The sequence below is a fragment of the Corvus cornix genome, chromosome 2 (genome assembly GCF_000738735.6).
Source record: "Corvus cornix cornix isolate S_Up_H32 chromosome 2, ASM73873v5, whole genome shotgun sequence".
NCBI lineage: Eukaryota > Metazoa > Chordata > Aves > Passeriformes > Corvidae > Corvus > Corvus cornix.
In genome coordinates, this window is record NC_046333.1 from 80,617,130 (window position 1) to 80,636,899 (window position 19,770).

At 38.7% G+C, this 19,770-nt stretch overlaps 1 protein-coding gene across 11 annotated transcripts in view; it reads left to right on the top strand.

The window, feature by feature from the left end:
* CTNND2 (catenin delta 2) overlaps positions 1-19,770 on the top strand; it is a 655,093-nt gene that overhangs the window by 408,912 nt on the left and 226,411 nt on the right. For 9 of the 11 annotated variants that reach the window (XR_005604669.1, XM_039571875.1, XM_039571842.1 and 6 more), the window contains one exon: positions 10,426-10,744. Coding sequence is in view for 10 of the 11 variants with exons in the window: in XM_039571875.1 (XP_039427809.1) it covers positions 10,426-10,744 (319 nt within the window). In the remaining variant the exon portion in view is untranslated. The remainder of the gene's footprint in view (positions 1-10,425; positions 10,745-19,770) is intronic. The other 2 variants (XM_039571853.1, XM_039571865.1) reach the window with 1 other exon arrangement.

Here is a 19,770-nt window from a genome sequence, read left to right on the forward strand (position 1 = left end):
GAGAGAGAATTATAGGAAGCAAGCGGGGAGCAAATCTTCAGTACAAACTAAATTGAGCAGAAAATACCTTAGTAATCTGTATAAAGAATAACAAATCACCTCAAAGCAACACAAAGTCATAATCCCATTTCATTTGACAGATCTCGGTTCTCTCATATAGTCTTACCTGTGTTATAGTCTTGCGTATGTGTTTTTAGGTGATTTTTTTCCTGAAAAAGTGTCATTTTCTCTGAGAAATAATTTTCTGTTTTATTTCCTTCCTGTTAAAATTTTGGCAGGGGAATAACAAAATATGCTGCTTTCAACTTCAGCAGTATCCCGTGGATAGGAATGGAGAGGGAGGTGGCCGGAGGTTAAAACTCTGCAGAATCACCTTTGTAATCTGGAAGCAATATCCCCCTTACAGTGCAGAAGCATTTCTCCAAATAAGATAGTTGTAGTTTCAAAGTACTGAGCCCATGATTGGGTTCCATAGAGGAAATGCACCCATATGAAGACAGACAAGATTTTTCCACTCGGCATTAGAAACCTTTTAGAATGAATGGTTGGTATCCATGACCTCTTTCCTCTGTCCCATGAGCACGATACTGATGCCATGGAGACTTTTGCCTTTTCTTTTTACCCCTGTTATACCTTTTTACAGCTTCTGTATTCCTAGTGCTTTTTGCCTACATTCTTGGACTTGTTTGTTAAGCTAAGAGACTAAACATTTTAGAAGCTTCGTAGCTAGGGATCAGTGTGCCCCAGACCCCAAGGTCCTCTCCAGAATATATTCTGTAAACCAAGATAGAACCATCCAGGGGAAGGTTCCTTGGGGAGGGGGGGCTCACTTGAACCTCTCATTGGGGAATCTTTGATAGATATGCTAATTAGTAAGGCCTATAATGTTATACCCAATGTTGGGGGGGAGACACAGGAGGAGAGAGACACAGAGACACAGGGAAAGACTCGGTGGGGTACATCTTGATGCATATGACCTGGACGTGTACACCTAAGGATCCTTAAGAATAAATACCAAGGTAAAATCCCTTTTCCCCTTCTAACCGTGTATGCCTCTTGATTTTAAGACCAGGAAAAGGCATTAATACCTCCAGAGGCTGGTATTTTGTTCTATGTATTCTCTAGTTCTTCTATTTCCCCTTTTTAATAGAAAAATGACTTGTAACATGTCTGAGCACTTCTCAGGTGCCCCTTGACTTTTGCCATCTATTGAGGGAGAGCTGTGATTATAAATTCTTGCTCAGGGGAGAATATACCTTGTAAATGTGATCTGCCACTACTGAGAAAATACAGTGTTTGTGCCAGAAACTGTAGGTGTATTTGTCATCTGTTTACTGTGCAGGTGTAGTCTCTGTTTAAAGACTCATCACATAAGATTTAGTGATGCAGGACATCCATTCCCGTTTATGTACTTCAGTGTTGCATAGAAATGCAAGGTTGTCATTCATGAAATAAAAACTCAATTCAAACACCTTTCATAAATCTCATTCTTGTAAATCTTTGCTGAACAAAAACCCTGCTGTGCCTGAGGTGACTACCCAATAAAGTCTTTAAGATGACTAAATCTTTTATTAGAGGATCATTTATATTTAAAGCACTGTTAAAAATCACCAGCCCATTATTTATTTTCTTTTACTCAAGGTATACTCTTTTTTTTTTTTTCTTTTTAATATAAGACTGGCTACTTTTAGAACTATTCCTTTGTCATCATTTCAGCAGTTTACATGTCATTTTTATGATAGTAGTTTTTTCTTAAATGTGTCAAAGAACTTTTAAACTATCATTTGCAGAAGCTAGGTTAATGTTCAAGGTGAATATATCACATGCTCTGGAACTGGAACACAAATGTGATTACCTTAATGACAAAACAACTATTCCAGAGTAGAAACTACTAATTTAAATAGCTGAAGTTTAGTAAGGTGTTCTAAGAAATACCATTTGGTAGCCACTTTTCTGCCTAGGATCGTAGTGCCCTAAATAAGAAAAAGTCAAAATCTGAAGGAGAAGATATCCATGTGCTTGATGGATGTGGCATGATGCAGCACAGTCTGTTAATCTGTTATTGTCTCATACTATTTATATATCTTTTTATATATTAACTGTGACTTCTGTCCATGTGTTCAGTTTTATGCTGGCCAGATGGACAGGAAACTTCAGAAATTTCAAGAGAAGGTTGTTTTAGGAGCGAAAGCAGAAATTTAGTTGCAGTAGGCTCATCTATGTGCAGCAGTGTGGTCTGTGTGGATTTGCTGTGATTGGGCCATTTTGTCCCACGCACAGAATGTGAAATCATGTAGTACTGCAAAGAGGAGGTAGGTGATGTGTATGTCTCATAAAATGCCATTGCTCAGGGTTGAATTTTATCTCTAGTCAGGAATTTCCCATGATGAATTTAAGCACGTCAAATTCTGAAAGGGCAGTTGTTGATTTCTCTGTTTAAATGCTCATGTAACAAATTAATTAAACCATATTCTTCCTAAACTGAGGGATGCAGCTCAGAGAGAGAAGGCATAATCTGAGAAAAGATCTTGGCAATAACATCTTTAGCAGCCAAAGTTGGCATCTGATTATCACATTATGTGTACGCACCATTTTTTACGTGCAGCAGCATCACTGCAACATGGTAGAAGCTGAGCCTGAGAATGAAAGTTGCATATATTAGTGAGATTAAAATCTGGCAGATTTGAAATGCAGTCAGTTCCTGGAGGTGGAAAGGAGTATTATATTTCTTAATACTGATAACTTGAAAAATGAGGCTTCTCCTCTGTTTGGTTGTAAAAAAGGAAGGAAGTTGTTCCAGCCTTGAGTTGGAAATCTGAAATAATTGAAAATATATAGTTGCATTTCTAATATCTGTGTAAAATCCTGGTGTCCTGTTGGACTGTGTGGATTTTTAAATGGTGCTTTAGCTATGTATACTTTTGAGATACAGCCTTTGAGACAGAGGCTGTGTTACGGTGTTGGACACCCTGTAACTCTGGAACCTCATGGTGGAGTATGACTGGAGGGAAGGATGTAGATTGGAGAAGGTTATAGGTGTGGAGATGTGAGATTGGGCACAGCAGTGAAGCCTGTGACAAACCTGGCTGTGGAAGAGGCTGCATTCAAGTTTTGACTTCAGGTTTCACTGACCTCTCATTGAGCACTGTTGCAAAATAAGCTTGGACAGGATCTCACTCATCTCAGCCACTGTATCTATTGAACTGAAATACAAGTTTCTAAGATACAAATTCTGTCACCATTGCTGCTCAATGAATTACTCATCTACCTGTTTCTGCATTAAAATTTGCTTAGAGGTACAAAAATCTTAATAGATTGCTTCATTCATAAGATCATTTGCTTCCATTGCCAAGCCTGGTGGAACCAGGTGATTTCAGATTGACACCAGCTAATTGCCTAATGAAGCCATAAGTGAAATAATTAGTGGTAAAGAAATGCCAAGTCTAAATTGGTGATTAAGAAAATACGGCCATATGCTGAGGGTTAAGCAGTGGCAGTTATACAACTTCCCCCAACAAAAAAAAAAAAAGGAACCTAAGACACAATGTGAGAATGTGCAAACTCAAGTGGAACAATAGAGACAAAAGCCTTCAAAGTGACCCGGTAACAGCTGTAATGTAAATAGAGGAGTAGCTCAGAAACCAAGGAAGCAGTATTTTCTTTGACTGACTGTTTCTGCATTATAGAAAAACATCAGTTTCTAAGCAAAGGAATGTTCAGCCTTATTGTTACAATTAGTGTTAGATCTAGGAACACTCCTAGGAAATGGAACTGAAGGATACCTCAGTGCAGCAGCAAGTTCAGTTCTTCAGTCTTCAAAGATTGTCAGTTTCTGTATTGTAAGACTTAGCGAGCGCAATATACAGAGCACAAGTGATGTTTCCTTGGTTTCTCTGAAACAAGGAATTCTGCAAATCAATGGCATGTAGATATTACAATGGTCAGAATATTATTTTAAGAGTTTTGAAAGAATCAAGTAGCAAATGGTTGGAGCGTACACTCACTTTGAATGTGTTTATGACCTTTATTAGGATTAGTACTTTACAGCTGCCAGCAATGGCAGTGAGCCTGTTAAATAATTCAGAGGCCCTGAGTATTTCCCATAGCAGTAGGAGCGTAGCAGCTAAACAGCTACCTGTGGTTTTGAAGATAGGATGGAAAAGTGAGGAAAATACATTTCTCCTGTGATGGCATCTGGTAGACACAAGGATGTTGCCTTGATAAAAGGGCTTCCTCTTCACCATGTCATGAAAACATCTGATGATAAAAATATTACTGAATACCTACTTGTACCAGCTTGTAGACATACTAATTACAAGTAGGTGTAACAGCCAGGTATAACCAGTGCTTGAGGAAATTATGACTAACATGTCTGTGGGTGGAAAAGAAGCCTTTTTTGCTATGCACCATCCTGTTCTGTATCAGTTTCTTTAGTTTGCTTGCATTTCCCCTGTACATTGTGCTATGTTCCCTTAAAAGACATGCCTTGTACAGCAGGGAGACCTATTTGCCATGACCAGCTGTTTAAGGCACTGAGTTGAGCATGGGGAAGCTGACTGGAGGGAAGGAGGTTGTATTTCCCTGGGTTTACACAGAACAGGAGCATCTGTAGAAAGCTGGAACCAGCAGAAGGAATTAGGCAGAACAGTGCTGGAAGCCCTAAAGGGTTGATTTTAGGCTGGTAGGGTTAGGTTTGAAAGCAAAAGCTGGCTGGATGGTGAAAAGCCCATCTCATGAGGATGCAAAAGAAGATTTGCTAACAAGTCCTTTTTATTTGTCTCTGGCTGAGAATTGAGAGACTGGAATATTGATTGCAAGATAAACTAAATAGGACAAAATAAAGAGTGCAGAGAAGTGAGGGAGGAGCAAATGGAAAACAAGAGAAACAAAGTTGTAGTAGTTTTGATGGTGTTTTTCTTGTTTTGAGTGTGAGAAGTCACGTAGCAAAGTTGTCAGCTTCTATAGAATTTCTGGGGTGTTGGTATTTGCATAAGGTCTTAAGTATTTTAAATCAAAATTAGAGCCTTGTATCTTGAAATCCTGCAGTGTTTGCTTTTTTTTTTGTTTTGTTCTCACTTTGCATGTCTTAAGTACAAAATTCCTTGTGTGTTTGTAGTTTGAGCAGAGGATATGATAGTGCCTTTATCAAATCTTAACAGCCTTAGAGGTAGTTGCTAATATCAATTACAGGGAGGGTTTTTTCCCGCCCTTTCAGTAAATATTTTCAGTTTCCCTCAACCATGTATTTCTCTAAAATTTTATACTTCCCATGTGGAAAAGTGCTTCTAAAAGTAATTGCTAAGCAAATTATTACTGTTACTTATTACTTATTATTGTTATATATAATACCATGTATCTTGAACAGTATTAAGATTGACTGTTTGTGCTTGTTCCTTTGGATTGCCAATTCGCTACTACCTTGATTAACATCTATTTTATTAAACTTCTTTTGCAAAAAGGCTGGTACATGCCTTAAAACACTCATTTCAGCATTTTGAGATAAAAGTATTTGCATATCCCAAGCTTGATGAGTTTTTTCCTAATTGACAGAGAAGGCACTGTATTATTTTTATGGTATATTAGGTGGGAAAAGTATCTGCTTTATAAATCTCGCTATAGATTTGGTACCAACAGAATGCAGTGCATTTATATCATTTATGAACTCATGAAGGGATGGTGGACTACTTTGCACTGAAAAGACATCTTACTGGGATCCAGTTTTCAACTATAACGTGAGAGTATAAATCAACTGCCAAGTGCAGATCAGTGAAGGAAAAAAATGAAGGGAGAAAAGAAAGAAAATAATTTTGAAATCTCTGTGAAACGAGCTAGAAGTTTAGCACAGGAACTGAATGTCTAATATCAAATAATAAGAGGAAAATTTTACAAGGTAATATCCACAAATCGAACAGCAGCATCAGCGAAGTAATTTTCGGCAAGGAGGTGTAGCAGGATAATTCTCATTAATGAATTTATTATTTCTGAGGGTCTGATCCTTCTTGCATTAATTGGGCAAATATCCTCTGGCTTCTGACAAGTCTGAACTTTTTAGCAGTTCATATGCAAACTTGATCTCCCAAGATGCTCAGGTATGGTGTAATAGTATCCCTGCCTAGGTCAATTTGTTCTTGCTTTTTACATTTTGTTAGTTGTTTCTGACATCTGCCACAGGTGTGAAAAGAACATTCAAAAGCTGAAAGTGAATTTCTGAGTATCACATTATGAGCCTATGAGTGTATTTAGTGATACACCTAAATTATCAGCATTGATATAAAATTTGTGATATCTTTGTTAATACTATGCAAAAGCCAAAGGAAATTATAAAGACTGGCTTTTCTATATGCAATTTCTTCAATCAGGAGAACCATAATCAGGGCATATGTCAGGTCTTTGGAAGGTTTTCATTATATTTGACAGGGGTTTTTCTTTCTCTTTGACAAACATTAGTAAGAGCATACTAAATGTCTGTGTGGTACCCCAGATGCTCTGTGTGCTGGGTATGTGATTTTGGTTGGAGTAGTGAGGGGCTATGATACAGTATCTTTAAGGTATTAATGATACGACAGATTAAAGCAAGATTTTAAATCTTTAGGTGACAAACTGACATCACTGAGACTGTAGTTCTCGATTTGCACAGTGTGAAATGCTCACTTGAAAAACTCTCACTTCGGAAATTCTCAGTGAAACCCTTCTCTCAACTCAAAATTAAAATTCTCCTTTTCAAGGACATTTCTTACATTGAAATTTAAAATGTTGTTAACTTACAGAGATTTATTGGCCTACAGCTGAGCATGTCATTTTTTGTACTGGGTCTTTGCTGGCTGCAGCAGGGAGTAAGTGCTATGACTCTCCCTCCAGCATGAGCTGGCCTCAGCTGCAGGTCATGGACTGTGCAAGGCCCTCTTGTATGCCTGGAGTAGGGCACTTGGGAGGGGAGGTTGGGTGCCAGTCACCCTCTTCTCGTGTCTCTGCAAGGCCGCTGTGCTGAGCAGTCCCAGGAAGAAGCCATGGGGAGGCTGACCAGTGCAAAAAGAGCAAGCAGAGCTTCAGAAACTTACCTGACATTCAGAATCCACTGAATTTCCATGTAAGTTCTTAAAAAGTGAGGGGAGCAGTCACTACTGAAAGTAGTGTTTTCATGGGTGGTCACTTACATGAGACATAGTACAGGATAAGTAAGTTTTTGAGGCCTTCTGCTTCTTTGATTTTAATCTCAATCTCCTTGTCAGTTTTGGGACCTTGGAAGAGCAGAAGGTCTGGTTTTGTGGACCCCTTTACCTTCAAGCTGCACAAAACTAACCTGCTTCTTTACAGTGTGGTTATGACTTTTGGTTTTACCTTTATGTAGAGGAAGAATAGGGTCAGCAGTAGATCCGGGGCAACAACATGACTTGACCATGATTCTGCTTCAACCAGGCCAGATCTCAGGCTGCTGCTAGAGGGAAAAGTGGCCCATTTCTCCAGAAACAGTACTGTTGCAATTCCTTCTTGTCCCTCTCTTCCCTTGCTGGGGCAAACCCCCTGTCCTTGTTGTCTCACCTACACTGAGCTAGTTCTGGTCAAAGTGTAGCTGACTTGGATTTGAGAGGAGAGTCAAATGCAAAAGTTAGAGAAAGGGGTAAGTGTGTTCAATTTAAAAACAGGTGAAAAGGTTGCATGACCATATGCAAATGTACCTGGTATGTGAATTCTTTCTGGTTCAGTCCAGGTATGTGCCTTCTGGATGCCCTGTGCTCAGAGAAGATTTACTGTGCTGGGTGAGGAAATTGACTTCTGAATTTGTTTCATTAGACATAATCACTCTGGCTTTGCTGTTTGAATAGCTAAATAGAAGGGAGATCTCAATAGCTTGCCATAGCCTAAAGAGCCACACTTCAGTCAGTAGGTTTGACTACCAAAGGGATTTGTTTAAGGGAGGGAAGTGTACTGGTAGAAGATGACTTTGCTTCAGTTTTACATACACTTAATTGTGTAAAAAGGTCTGCTAAAGCATAACCCTTTTACAGTCAGTGACAGTGGCTGTAGTCAAGTTAGATGTAGCAGTTTTTCTAAAGTGTTAGTTGTTTGGGTTTTTTGTTTTTCTTTTAATTGATCTGGGTAACACTGTCTGAATAAGCTCAATTGTGAATGTTTAAGTCATAGATTTGTCTCATTCTCATATTCTGAATATGGCACTTCTGTGTTCATTGTGATAAAATTCAAAAGGAAGTAACAGTCTGCTAGGGAGATAATTTGAGAAATGGATCAGAGTGACTTGAGAAGCTTGTAGGTGTTAGACTGACAGCCAGTTTCAGTTCACATAAATACCTATTTTGATAACGAGACAAAGGAGAAAATAGAAAGAAAACTTTTCAAATAATTTAAAAACAATCATGATTTCCATTGAACTGTCTTGCAAAGAAGATGAAGGAAATACTGTGGAATATTTTGCAAAGCAATCAACAATACAATGAAGCTCTTGTTTTCAGCAGTGTTGGTGGCGTAGAGTTTTTTTGTAATTCCCCATATAATTTGTAAAAAAGGTAGCAGCATCTTGTATGGAGTGACAGTGCTAAAGAGTATGCTATGTCAGTATACAATTACATTTTCTCTTTTTCACTTGAAAATATTTCTAGTATTTTCTCTAACTTGTTTTATTACTCTTTTTCTCACAAGGCACCCGATTTTGGTTTTGAACTCTGTATTTTCTGTTAAAATGTGATGTTTGTCTTTCTTTCTAACCCTGAATTTAGCATGATTTGTGCATGGAATGTTTAAATATGCTGATGCTGTTAATGTTTTGGAACTGATGCAGTTTTATGGAAAGGTCTGTGTGTCTTAATTACTCATTTCTTAAGGAGAAATACACACTAGTAAATAAACCAAAACAGTACATGTAAAATGTTGCTATATGAATGAGCAAATGTGATCATAGACTGGTTTGGGTTGGAAGGGACCTTTAGCGTCATCCAGTTTCAGCCCCCTGCAGTGAAGGGACCCTTTCAGCTAGATCAGGTTGCTCAAACTCCATCCAACCTGACCTTGAGCACTTCCAGAGATGGAGTAATAGATAAGTGGGTGATCCCACTTTCTTATGTTTGCAATAAAGTTATGATACTTGCTATTGTAAAATTAAAACTTCAGAACCATAAGAAAAAAAATAAGTAAAAAATTCAATATAAATTTAAAATTTTCAGGTGTTGTAATTTTGACAAGGTCATACAAAACCATGGTAATTGTATTTAAAGCTCACTGTATTTTCTTTGCTGAGACTTTGAGATAAAATGCTTAAAACCCCTTTCATGGACTTATAATGCATTAAATATTTATTTTTAAATGTGCATGCCAATGAAAAATCATTGGGAAATCTGTTATAAAAACATATCTCTTCAGTATGAGGTTTTGTCTGCAGCTGAGCATATGAATTTGACCCAGCTGAAAATAGCCCTGGACTTTTGGCAAAAGTATTCTTGTTCTCTTGGGACGGGAGGAAATGGCAACCACCATGAGTTCATGTGCCACTTCAAACAGTCCAAATTTTCTGAGCAGAGCCAGCATTTAATTTGTATCTGTCTCCAGGCCAAAGATGGTGTGGGTATTGGTTCTCTTGCCCTTACAGTGATAATCCATTTGCTATTAACTGCACTTGGGTTCAAAAATACTGCATGTTTAATCTGGTGGACTGGATCTCCACTACCCGGTGCTGTAACAAAGAAGTATAATGGGCTACAAGAGAGATTAATAAGATTTTTGAGTTGCAGAGGCATTAAGTCAGTTTAAAGCTATTGGTTAAGCTTCTCAGAGCTGGTAATGCATTAATCTTGAGCTGTGGTGTATGACCACAGCCGCTGCTGGCGTGCATTAAGACATCTACATGGTCACCTTGTGCTTAGCTGTTTTTCAGACTGAGTTAGCAATAACACTCTCCTGAGTCTTAACTTAAGGTGAAATTTGCAGGAGATGGGTTAACAAAGCATATGCAGTGATTCTCGGTATCAGGTGTTTGGTTTTACCTGCTTTATGGATAGCAGGGCTGCAAATCTGGGATTGCTGGGTATTTCTTCTGCCATGGAGCCATCTGTCTCAGTTTGGACTCTTGAGCCTGCTTTGATCCTCCTTCTGCTGACGTCCACCCCTTTAAGGACTGCAAAAGCCTCACTCAGTGGTGGTTGTGAACCTTAGCTTGACTATTTCCATGCTGCTTTTGCACTTCCTTCATTTTGTGTTAGTGCAGTTAGAACCCCAGGTGAAAACATCTCTCCAATCTGTTTAATTGGTGTTAAGGTCTTCTAGTCCAGAACTGGCATGTCATTTAGAAATTTGTTTGATGGTTATTTCCTTCTAAGATTTTGAAAATGACAGTGTTGCTTGTTTCTTTTTGTTTTTTTTCTCATTCTTTTTGAACCCTTGTTTTATATGTGTGTGTTTTTTTTTTCCTCTGCCTAGACCTGGTTAACCAGTTCTGTGAACAGGTCCTCAATTTTTTACTTTGTCCCTACTTTCCTGTCGTAGCCCCATCTTCCCCTGGTGTCGACTCCGTACCCTTACAGCGCACAGGCAGTCAACACGGCACACAGAACGCAACCGCGACCTTCCAGAGGGCCAGCTATGCGGCCGGCCCAGCCTCCAATTACGCAGACCCCTACCGACAGCTGCAGTATTGTCCTTCTGTTGAATCACCATACAGCAAATCTGGGCCAGCCATCCCACCCGAAGGGACCTTGGCTAGGTCACCTTCCATTGATAGCATTCAGAAAGATCCCAGGTGGGTGAAACCTTCTTCATTGTCTTCTATTTCTTGCTCGTGCGGAGGTTTGTAATTGCAATTTGCTTTGTGTGTTTCTGCTGTTGGATATGAAGAAAAGCCCACCTGTGGTGGTACACGAAAGACTTTGTTTGCATGATGACAGTATAGTCCTAATGCTTCACCTTGGAAAGCTCTCATGAGCTCTTCTGTGCAATGAAATGATTGGAGTGGTCTTGAATGTGTGTGTTTAGCCTGCTTTCAGTAGTGCCACCCCTCAAAAGCTTAAGAAAAGTAATTTTCTCTGGAAATGGGAGGAGTGGAGTTGCTGTTGACTCTGTAGCCATTGTGGATTGAATTTTCAAGTTGCTTCTTGGGCAGAAGTTGTTGCAGTTCATGGTTTGTCTACATTTAATGTTTATAAATGCTGCAGAAAAGGATATTTCGGTATTGTCCAGTGAGACTGAGCAATGTGAAAGCAGCATGTAACCAGGCTTATGTTCCACCCCATGTGTTGTACAGGCTTCCAATGCCAGTATGTAGTAAAAGAATGTATGATTACAGCTTTGCAGAAATGGTTATTACTGTGCATGCTTTTGAGATATTTATCTCAACTTCTAATGTTGCTAATGACCATCCTCATCTACTTAAGGAAGATGCAAGGAAGAAACTTAATAGCCCAAGCAGGCACATAGATTAGAGAGAGAATTTTCTGGGAAATTCTTTGAGTTCCATGATAACAGCAAAAGAAATGCTAGCTGGAGTCCTCAATGCACTTTGTGGTTTTGTTGAGTTTTCTGAGAGAAAAGAAAGCAATTCTCTTTGGTAACTTGAGTTTAAACTTGTTGAAAGTGTTAATTTATATCAAGGTTGTATTTTGGCAGACGGTGTGATTTATTTATTTATTTGTTTGTTGTAATGTGTAATTTAATGATAGGAGAGTCCAAAAATTTGCCTGCAACAAAAATGCTGGAGGTTTTTAAGTAACAATTTGAAGAGACTTCTTTCCCAAAATTAAAAAAAAAAAAAATTATTCTCTACTTGTTCAGCATTATAGCAGTTCTTTCTCTCTCTCCACCCAGGAACAGAACAGCAGATAACATTTTACGGCACATCAGAAACATCACTGCTTGCAGAGTTTTACTTGTTGAGAACACTTCTGTTGTCAACCTTTTTTTTTTCCCCCTTAGCTTTAACTGCACAAATTTGAAAAAATATGAATTTAATTGCTCCCCTTCTTCCCCCTGCCCCAAAGCAAACATTGGTAACTAGAGGGAAAAAGTCTTTTTCTGAAACAGTGGTATTATATTTGTATCCCAGAATATAAGAGCCCATGTAGAAAAAAGAGCTTTGCTTCGTAATTGTCTTATGTTGAAACTTAAAGAAACTTACATTAGGAGTGCATTAAATCAGAGGAGAAATGACTGTAATCTATATGAAATGTTTTTAGGAGAAGTATGATGGTGTTGAAGATACTATTCCCTATAAACAGGAAAGACACATTTACAGTATCTCTACACGTCTTAGACATAATATCTTTTTAAGAAAAGCTTATTTCTGTTCTGTTGCTTTGCTGTCACTTTGCAACTGTTAGCCAGTTAATGTATAGGATACATGCTTGTAAAAGATTTCTTCTTAGAGGTTTTTCATTTGCTTCTTTTTTGGTTCTTCCTTGTCTTGCGATACCATTTGTACATTCATGAGTATTGATTTCTGTAGGTAAAGTAGGAGCAGGCAGGCATCTAGGTATAAATTTAACTTCATAAACCCTTTAGAGGGGATCATTAAATATTATTACCGGTTACTATTAGATGGATTGGAAATTTGTACAAAACTTTTGTAAGTAGGTTTGCATTACTCTTGATTTCATTCATTTGATCCATGGGCTGTGTGTGGTGTATATTACTATTTCTGCTCTTGCATGTTGGTTTGAATCATTCTGATAAAGAAATATCAGAAACACCCTTGATTATGTTATGCCTTAGTCCCCAGAAACCGTACTCCACCAAGGGAGACTGACTTGTGAAACTGTCTGTGGCCTACAGCACTTGCTGATCATTCAGCTATTGGAAAGACACTGAACATTTAAAAGGCATGTGAAGAAAAGTAACAAAAGCAATCAGAATGTTTTTAACATGGTTGATTTCTATGAATAGATTACAAAAATGTCAATAAATTACAAGTGTGGAAATGATAAGATGAAAGTCTTTCCAAATATCTCAAAAAATAATATGGAAGGGCAGAAATTACTTAAGGTAGAATGTGGGAGATACAACCAGGAAAAGGAAAACGGCCCAAATGCAACAGAAGCTTTCAGTGGCTGTGTTAAGTTGTGCTGTATGCCCCCAAGGTTTACCAGTTACACCTTACACAGCAAGAAAAAAATACACAGGTTGGTCAGGAGCTGCACTTTGTCAACTGAGAAGTCACAAGTGTCCTTACAGCCATGTTGCTGCTTTTGTTGGCTGGTTGGTTGGAGTGTTTTGTGACTGTCACGAATCATGGAGGGCAATAGTAGGCATCATTTTCAGACACCAAACCTACCTGTCCAACCAGAGGTCCAAAAAAATACGCAGTGTCAGAGGAAGATCTGCAAGACAAAAGCACACTATTTGCAGGCTTTTGATTAGCATTTCCTGTGTGTCAGTCAGCTCAAGATGAAAAATAGATATCCAGAAAAGATTGTACTCACCCTAATAAGCAATCAGCATTCCTAAAACTGAACATCATTTTCTGGATCTTTAATTCTGACAGAATTTCTGTCTGAAGGCCCAGAAAAATGGTTGGCAGGCACTGATGTAATTGACAATTTTTTCCATTGTTTTCACCATGTAGTTTGTCTTACTGATACTCCCAGTTTTAAATACGTGTTCTGAGCTGACATTTGGCAGATGAAATTTTAGCTCAACATCTGTTCTGCATCATCCAGCTGTCATAAAATGCAGTTCAGTGTTCATTAACTTAAAGTTTAGGACAAAAAATTGAAAAAAAAAAGGGGCATTAAGATGTTTACAATCAAGTTTGTGGCAGGAGATAATTTTTAATTTATGCAGGTAGACTGTTAACTCATAGGAGCTCATAATCCAGGTAGTAAAAACTTTACACATACGTACTGTTGGAGAGTGAGGCTTTGTTGTTTAAAAAGGAAGTAAGTCCCATATCACTGTCAGAAAAAAAACGCTAAGTTCTGCTTATGGGAAACGGAATAGTTCATATCATTACAGTTGATATCATTACAGATGGGTTTTTCAGAGCATTCTTTTATGTTTACTTCATATAAAAAAAGGAAAAGAAATATGAAGTAGGGCTCTGATATCAACTGTTTCATGCCATAATCTCTTTTATGAAAATGTGGTATAAGGAGGGAAAGGACACAATATTTATTTTATTATTATTTGGTTCCTACTGAGCTGTGAATGAGAGAGGTCTTGAGTACGTTAAAGTATCAGAAATACATGTTAATGTGATATTTGCCTACCTGCTTTCATGAAGGAAGATTAATCTGTCTCTTGGCACCAACAAATTATCTGTGGTTTGTCTATTTCTAATTTATTATTGTTGTTGTTATTATTATTTTATTCCTTAGTTTTATTTTGTCCATTTCTACATTTTAGAAACTGGGGCAGTCCTAGAAGTAGAAATGTTGGGATCCAGCTGTCCAGTTTTTATTCCAAAATCCATACTTGCCAAATGTGTATGAATTACTTAATTTTTGAGGTTTTAACCTAGTAAGCAACCATGTACATGCTACTGATAAGTTGCACTTGCTACACAACAGATGAAAACCAGAACATTTTCACATTATGAACTCACTGTGCGTGGTTTGGTGTGTCCAGTCAACAGGTGTTCTTCATTGTTGTGTGACTTCCCACCTGTTTTTATTTACACACATATACACAGGTCATCTCCTGCAAAGAAGCTGTCGAGAAGCTGAGGTAACAGCAAGAATGATGTGGAATACATTATGGCTACCAAAGTGATTTTCAGAGCTCGGTGTCCATTTCATATGGCCTTGAATTATATTGAAAATTTGCCATTATGGCTTCACCTTTCATATGTTTCAGAACCTTTAGAACTATTTATTCAGAAAACTGGAATAATTTGGTGAATGAAGCTGTAAAAGCTGTAATGTATTCATTATAGAGCAGACTGTAATAATGATTAGGCTCTTGTTTAAAAAGAAAAAACATGAGCAGTAGAGAATCATGTTGCAACTTTATAAGAAAAGAAGAAATTAAACCCAGCTATCTTGTAGTGGTTCTCACCTTTAGAACTGTCTGGGTGTAGATCAGCACAGAGACAAGAGTTTTCCAGGTATTGCATGATTTAACTGTAATACCCTGAAACATTTCTGCTCTGTTTTGTGTTTTCAAAGTCAACTTCTCATTTCATTACCTCTGCTGACCCTAATTTCCTCCTAAGCAGAAGATGACAGTGCTGTCTGTCTGTCTTCTAAACTTTTGAATTGGCTTTCTTTTCACTTATGAAAGGATATAAATTAGATCAGAACATTTTGTGTGAACTGTAAGTTTCAAAACTCATCTTTTTTTCTCTTCTTTTTTTTTTCCCAAAAGTATATTCCATTTGCAAAGTACAAGCTAGAGAGCATTCTTTTTCTGTAGGAAAAATGATAGAAGTAAAATAAACTCTAGTTAAATTTCTGTGCTCCAGTAAAACCACCTATGAGATTAGCACACGGAGTTTGGAGCATGGTCTGGTAAATGTTTCTACAGAAGTCTTCTCCATATATTTAATCTCACTTTCTTACAAGGATTAATAGTGTTAGTCTCCTGGAAGTCTGAATAGCAGCCGCACTCTCTGAACAGTCTAAAGAGGTAAGAAAATAACAGTATAATCCTGCACATGTGCAAGGTTGGCAGTCTTGGTGGGAACATGTCTGGTAGGTTCTTTGGGAAGGGTTGTCACCTTCAGAAAGAAACTTCTGGTGAGATAGAAGGCCTTGCTGTGACTGTGGTACAGGTGGTGACAGCATTATGCAATACTGCCATTTTCAGGCCTGAGACATGGGCTGGGGTTTTCAAAATCCCAAGGGATTGGTGGTGGCATCGGTGGGTTTCTGGCCTAACTCTCTAATGCAAGGTGTAGAAGATTGAAGTTCACATTTTCAGTCTGGGTGAGACAGAACAGGGCTTGCACATACTCCTTCCTGCTTTTATGTGACACAAGGCATGATAGGCAGCTCTCCTTTTCACTTAATTGTTTTCGAAGGTCCCTCTTACCCTTATCTGAAATTAAGGGTAAAGGGGAAGGTTTCTCCACAGGTGGTAGTAGTAGGATAGCCATGGGAAACACACTTTTGGTGAATCAGAGCATGTAAATTTTGGCAGTGTAGGCTTATCTCCAGAAGTAAATGGTTCAGCTTTCTAGGTCCTGTGAAAACCGAAAGATTTTTTTTTTCCCATCAAATTTACATAAGCCAGGCCCCTTGTATTGGTAGAAAGAATCAGACAGTGTTTGAGAGTGCTCATTTCATAGGTCTGTGTTTATCTTTCATACAGGAAGGAAGTACCAGGTTTACTGTCCCTACACAGAAATCATACAATTTCTCAGGATTTAATGTATACTCCTCTGAGCATGAAAAACTGACCCCAAAAGAATAAATCTCAGGAGTCTAAACAGCACAAGAAACCCCCCAATTCAAGAATAACAAGTCTGGAGCACATTGTAATTCTTCATACAGATCTCTTCTACATGGAAGGTGGGAATTTTTAGTTAGTGCACAAGTTAGTTTTTAAAAAGCATAGTGGCTATGATAACATAAACAGCAATCTGTTTCTCTTTCCTGATGAAGATAATTAAGAATGAAGCTTGCTTCTTTAAAATAAGTGAGGATGTAATCCATAGACTATCCTACAGTCTGTTAATTCGGGATTTTGGGACCTAGCTGGAAACCTTGTCTGGAAAAGATTTTCCTAGGGAGTATTTAGTTCCAGCTTGAGCATGGCAAAATAAGCAAGCATCTGACTGGTTCTTGCAAGTGTCAACTTATGGCGAGGTAAAGAATTGATATCCAGAACTTGTAAAACTTATTTTTGTGTGTATTTGAGCACATTGCTGTATGTGCCAACAGTTCCTGTCTTTCCACTGTTTACATTAAGGTGGTTTATAAGTCGCTGGGGAGGTGTTTGGCACAGGTGGAGTAATTTCACAGCACAGCAAATGCAATTCAGTTTGTACGGAATTATCCACCTGTATTTGCTATTTTTTTTTCACTGGAATTTGCCCCATATTGTTTAGCAACCTTCTTTCTCTAGGAGAAATGTGTGGCAGTAAAAGTCATCCCAACCAAACGAAACCAAAGAAACAGGAAAATTAAAAAAAATCCATGAACTGTAGTATACAGGAACGAAGCGACTCTGCTTTCAGCTCGTGAAGTACTTACTACCCACTTGCTCTCCTTTCTGACTGGTACCATTTTACTGACAGTGCCGGAGGCCACTCAATATTGTTGCCATCCTGTCTTTTAAGAAGTCTGATCCTATCATTAGCAGACCTGCTCTACTGCAAGCACAGAACATCACACTTTCAGGATATTACGGTAACATGGATGGTGCTGGTCTATGTAGTTTGAATAATGAGTATATCCAGGAGAGCTTACAGTTCCTAACCTATGAGCAGAGTAGAAGAGGTCATGCGTAGCATTTTATTTGGCAGGTTATTTATGCAGTATGCAGGGTATAATTTTGAGAGAGATGATAACCTTGTCTCTTGTCTTGATCTGCAAGTTTAGCTCTTCCAATCCTCTCCCTCCACCAGAAGGTAATTCTTTTACATTATGCTGAAGGGAGAGAAGCAAAAGGCTCCTTAGGTACTTGTGACTGGGGCAGGGTGTTCAGGAGGATGCTGGCAGGAGAGCCGCGTAGTATTGTTAAGTGCACATCTAATAGCTCAGGGGAGATGAGACTGATGTCTTCTTTTTGAAGAGTTTTGTTATTTCTAACCTACCTTCCTCCCCAATGCTGGTCTGCCACTTGAAGAACAGCAACAAAGCCCTTCCCTCTCTTTCTTTCTTCATCTGTTGTGTATTTTAATGGCCTCATTCATCCAAGAAGAAGCAAGTGGACAGTGTACCTCCTACTGTCTATAGCTCATTTCTGGTTCTTGCATGGCATTACTGAGCTTCTAATGGCAAATATGTATCTCAGTGCAGTTTTTGCCTTTGTTTGCCATACATTTTTCTCAGCATCCTGTGGCTCATTTGCAAACTTTGACAGATGCAAAATCTGTGTGGTGCCTTTCTGTGATGACAGACTGTAAGAGCCAGGAAATGTTGCAAGTATATTTTCTAAGCAGACATTAAAAACATGGAGAATCATACTTTCAGGCTTTAGTGGGCTCATGTAAGCTGTTACAATCTCCTGGCAAGATAAACCGCATAAGAAGCTTCTCAGTAGTAACTCTTGGACATCTCATCAGCCAAATGGATAATAATGATCTTACTGTTTACAGGGACGTTGAGAACAAGTTAAATTTTTAAGGTGCTTTGAAGTTCAAAGGATGATCTTGCTTTTACTTTCATGGGAAATATGATGGGAAGGAGAAGAGGGAAATAGATGGAGAAGATGAATGGGGGAAATTTTAAAGAAGTGAGATAAAATCAGGACACATAGTCTCAAATTTTTTTATTAAAAGAAGCAACTGAAAGCCATCCTTGATCCTGAGACAAACTGCCATGCAGAGATTGTTAGTTTCAGAAGCTGGACTTCAGTGTGATATACCATAGTTACTTTATAAGCAGGAAACAAGAGCTAACATTGAGAGTGCAGAACATTTCTGCAAGATAATAACATCAAGCGTTTGCTGAAGAAATATTTCTAGTGTAGAGCCTTTGAAAGGAAAGAATGATCAACAACTTTTATTAGTTTGTAGCAGAACTTTATTGCTTTTATAAATGAAGAGCTTGACTTTAAGAACTTCAGCTCTATATAGATTAAATACATTAGATGGGAATAAACCTATCTGTACCAGCTCACTCAAGATCACAGAATCACAGAATATTCTGTGTTGGAAAGGGCCCATGAGGATCACTGAAGTAGAATTGTTCCTGCTCAGGACACCCCAGGAGTTACACCATGTGCCTGGCAGCATTGTCCAAGTGCTTCTTGAATTCTGTCAGGCTAGTGCTGTGACCACTTCCCTGGGGAGCTGTTCCAGTGCCCAGCTTCTGGGTGAGGAACCTTTTCCTGATATCCAACGTAAACCTCTCCTGACACAACTCAGGCTATTCGCTCAGGTCCTGTCACTGGTCACCACAGAGAAGAGATCAGTGTTTCTTCCTCCTCTTCCCCTCGTGAGGAAGTTGTAACTGCCAGGAAGTCTCCCCTCAGTCTCCTCCAGGCTGAACAGACGAAGTGACCTCAGCCACTCCTCATACAGCTTCCCCTCCAGACCCTTCACCATTTTCATAGCCCTCTTTCGGGATCAGAGCCTGATGTGAAATCTAGCCTTTATTTCTCTGGTGCATCACCATTTCCCTGGTGATCTCCACTGCCTTCACTTAGATTGTTCTTTCTCAGCCTCCTCCACTGCCCTGTTCCAGGAGCTCAATGAACAAGTGTGGTTCAGAGATGCACCTCAGTTCTTAGCATTAAGTGAGCGGTTTCCTAGGAAGCAAAAGATACCACTGATCCCATAGAAAACTGCAGCCATTGTTGCCAGGGAAACTCCTAGTCTCTAGACTTAGTGTGAAATATTTGGGGTTTTTACTTGTTTGGTTTTGGTTGGTTGGTTTCTTTGAGCCACTGCAGCACCAGTTGGGATCACTTGCTGCTTAGCTTGCCATTTACCATTAATAATTCGGGGGTCGTGTTTGTCTTTACTGTGCAATGAAGTGGAAGGATCTGGATAGCTGAAGATCTGGAAAGAAATGGATAGGTTTTCTTAGCCCAAAGGAGGACTAATAGTGAGATGTCTAGGTTTCCTGAACATACCAAATATAAAAATATGGAGGAGGAAGGCACATGTGGAGAAAGGAAGAGCCATGTAAATTCTGTCCCAAGATAAAACAAATAATTTACTTCAGGAAA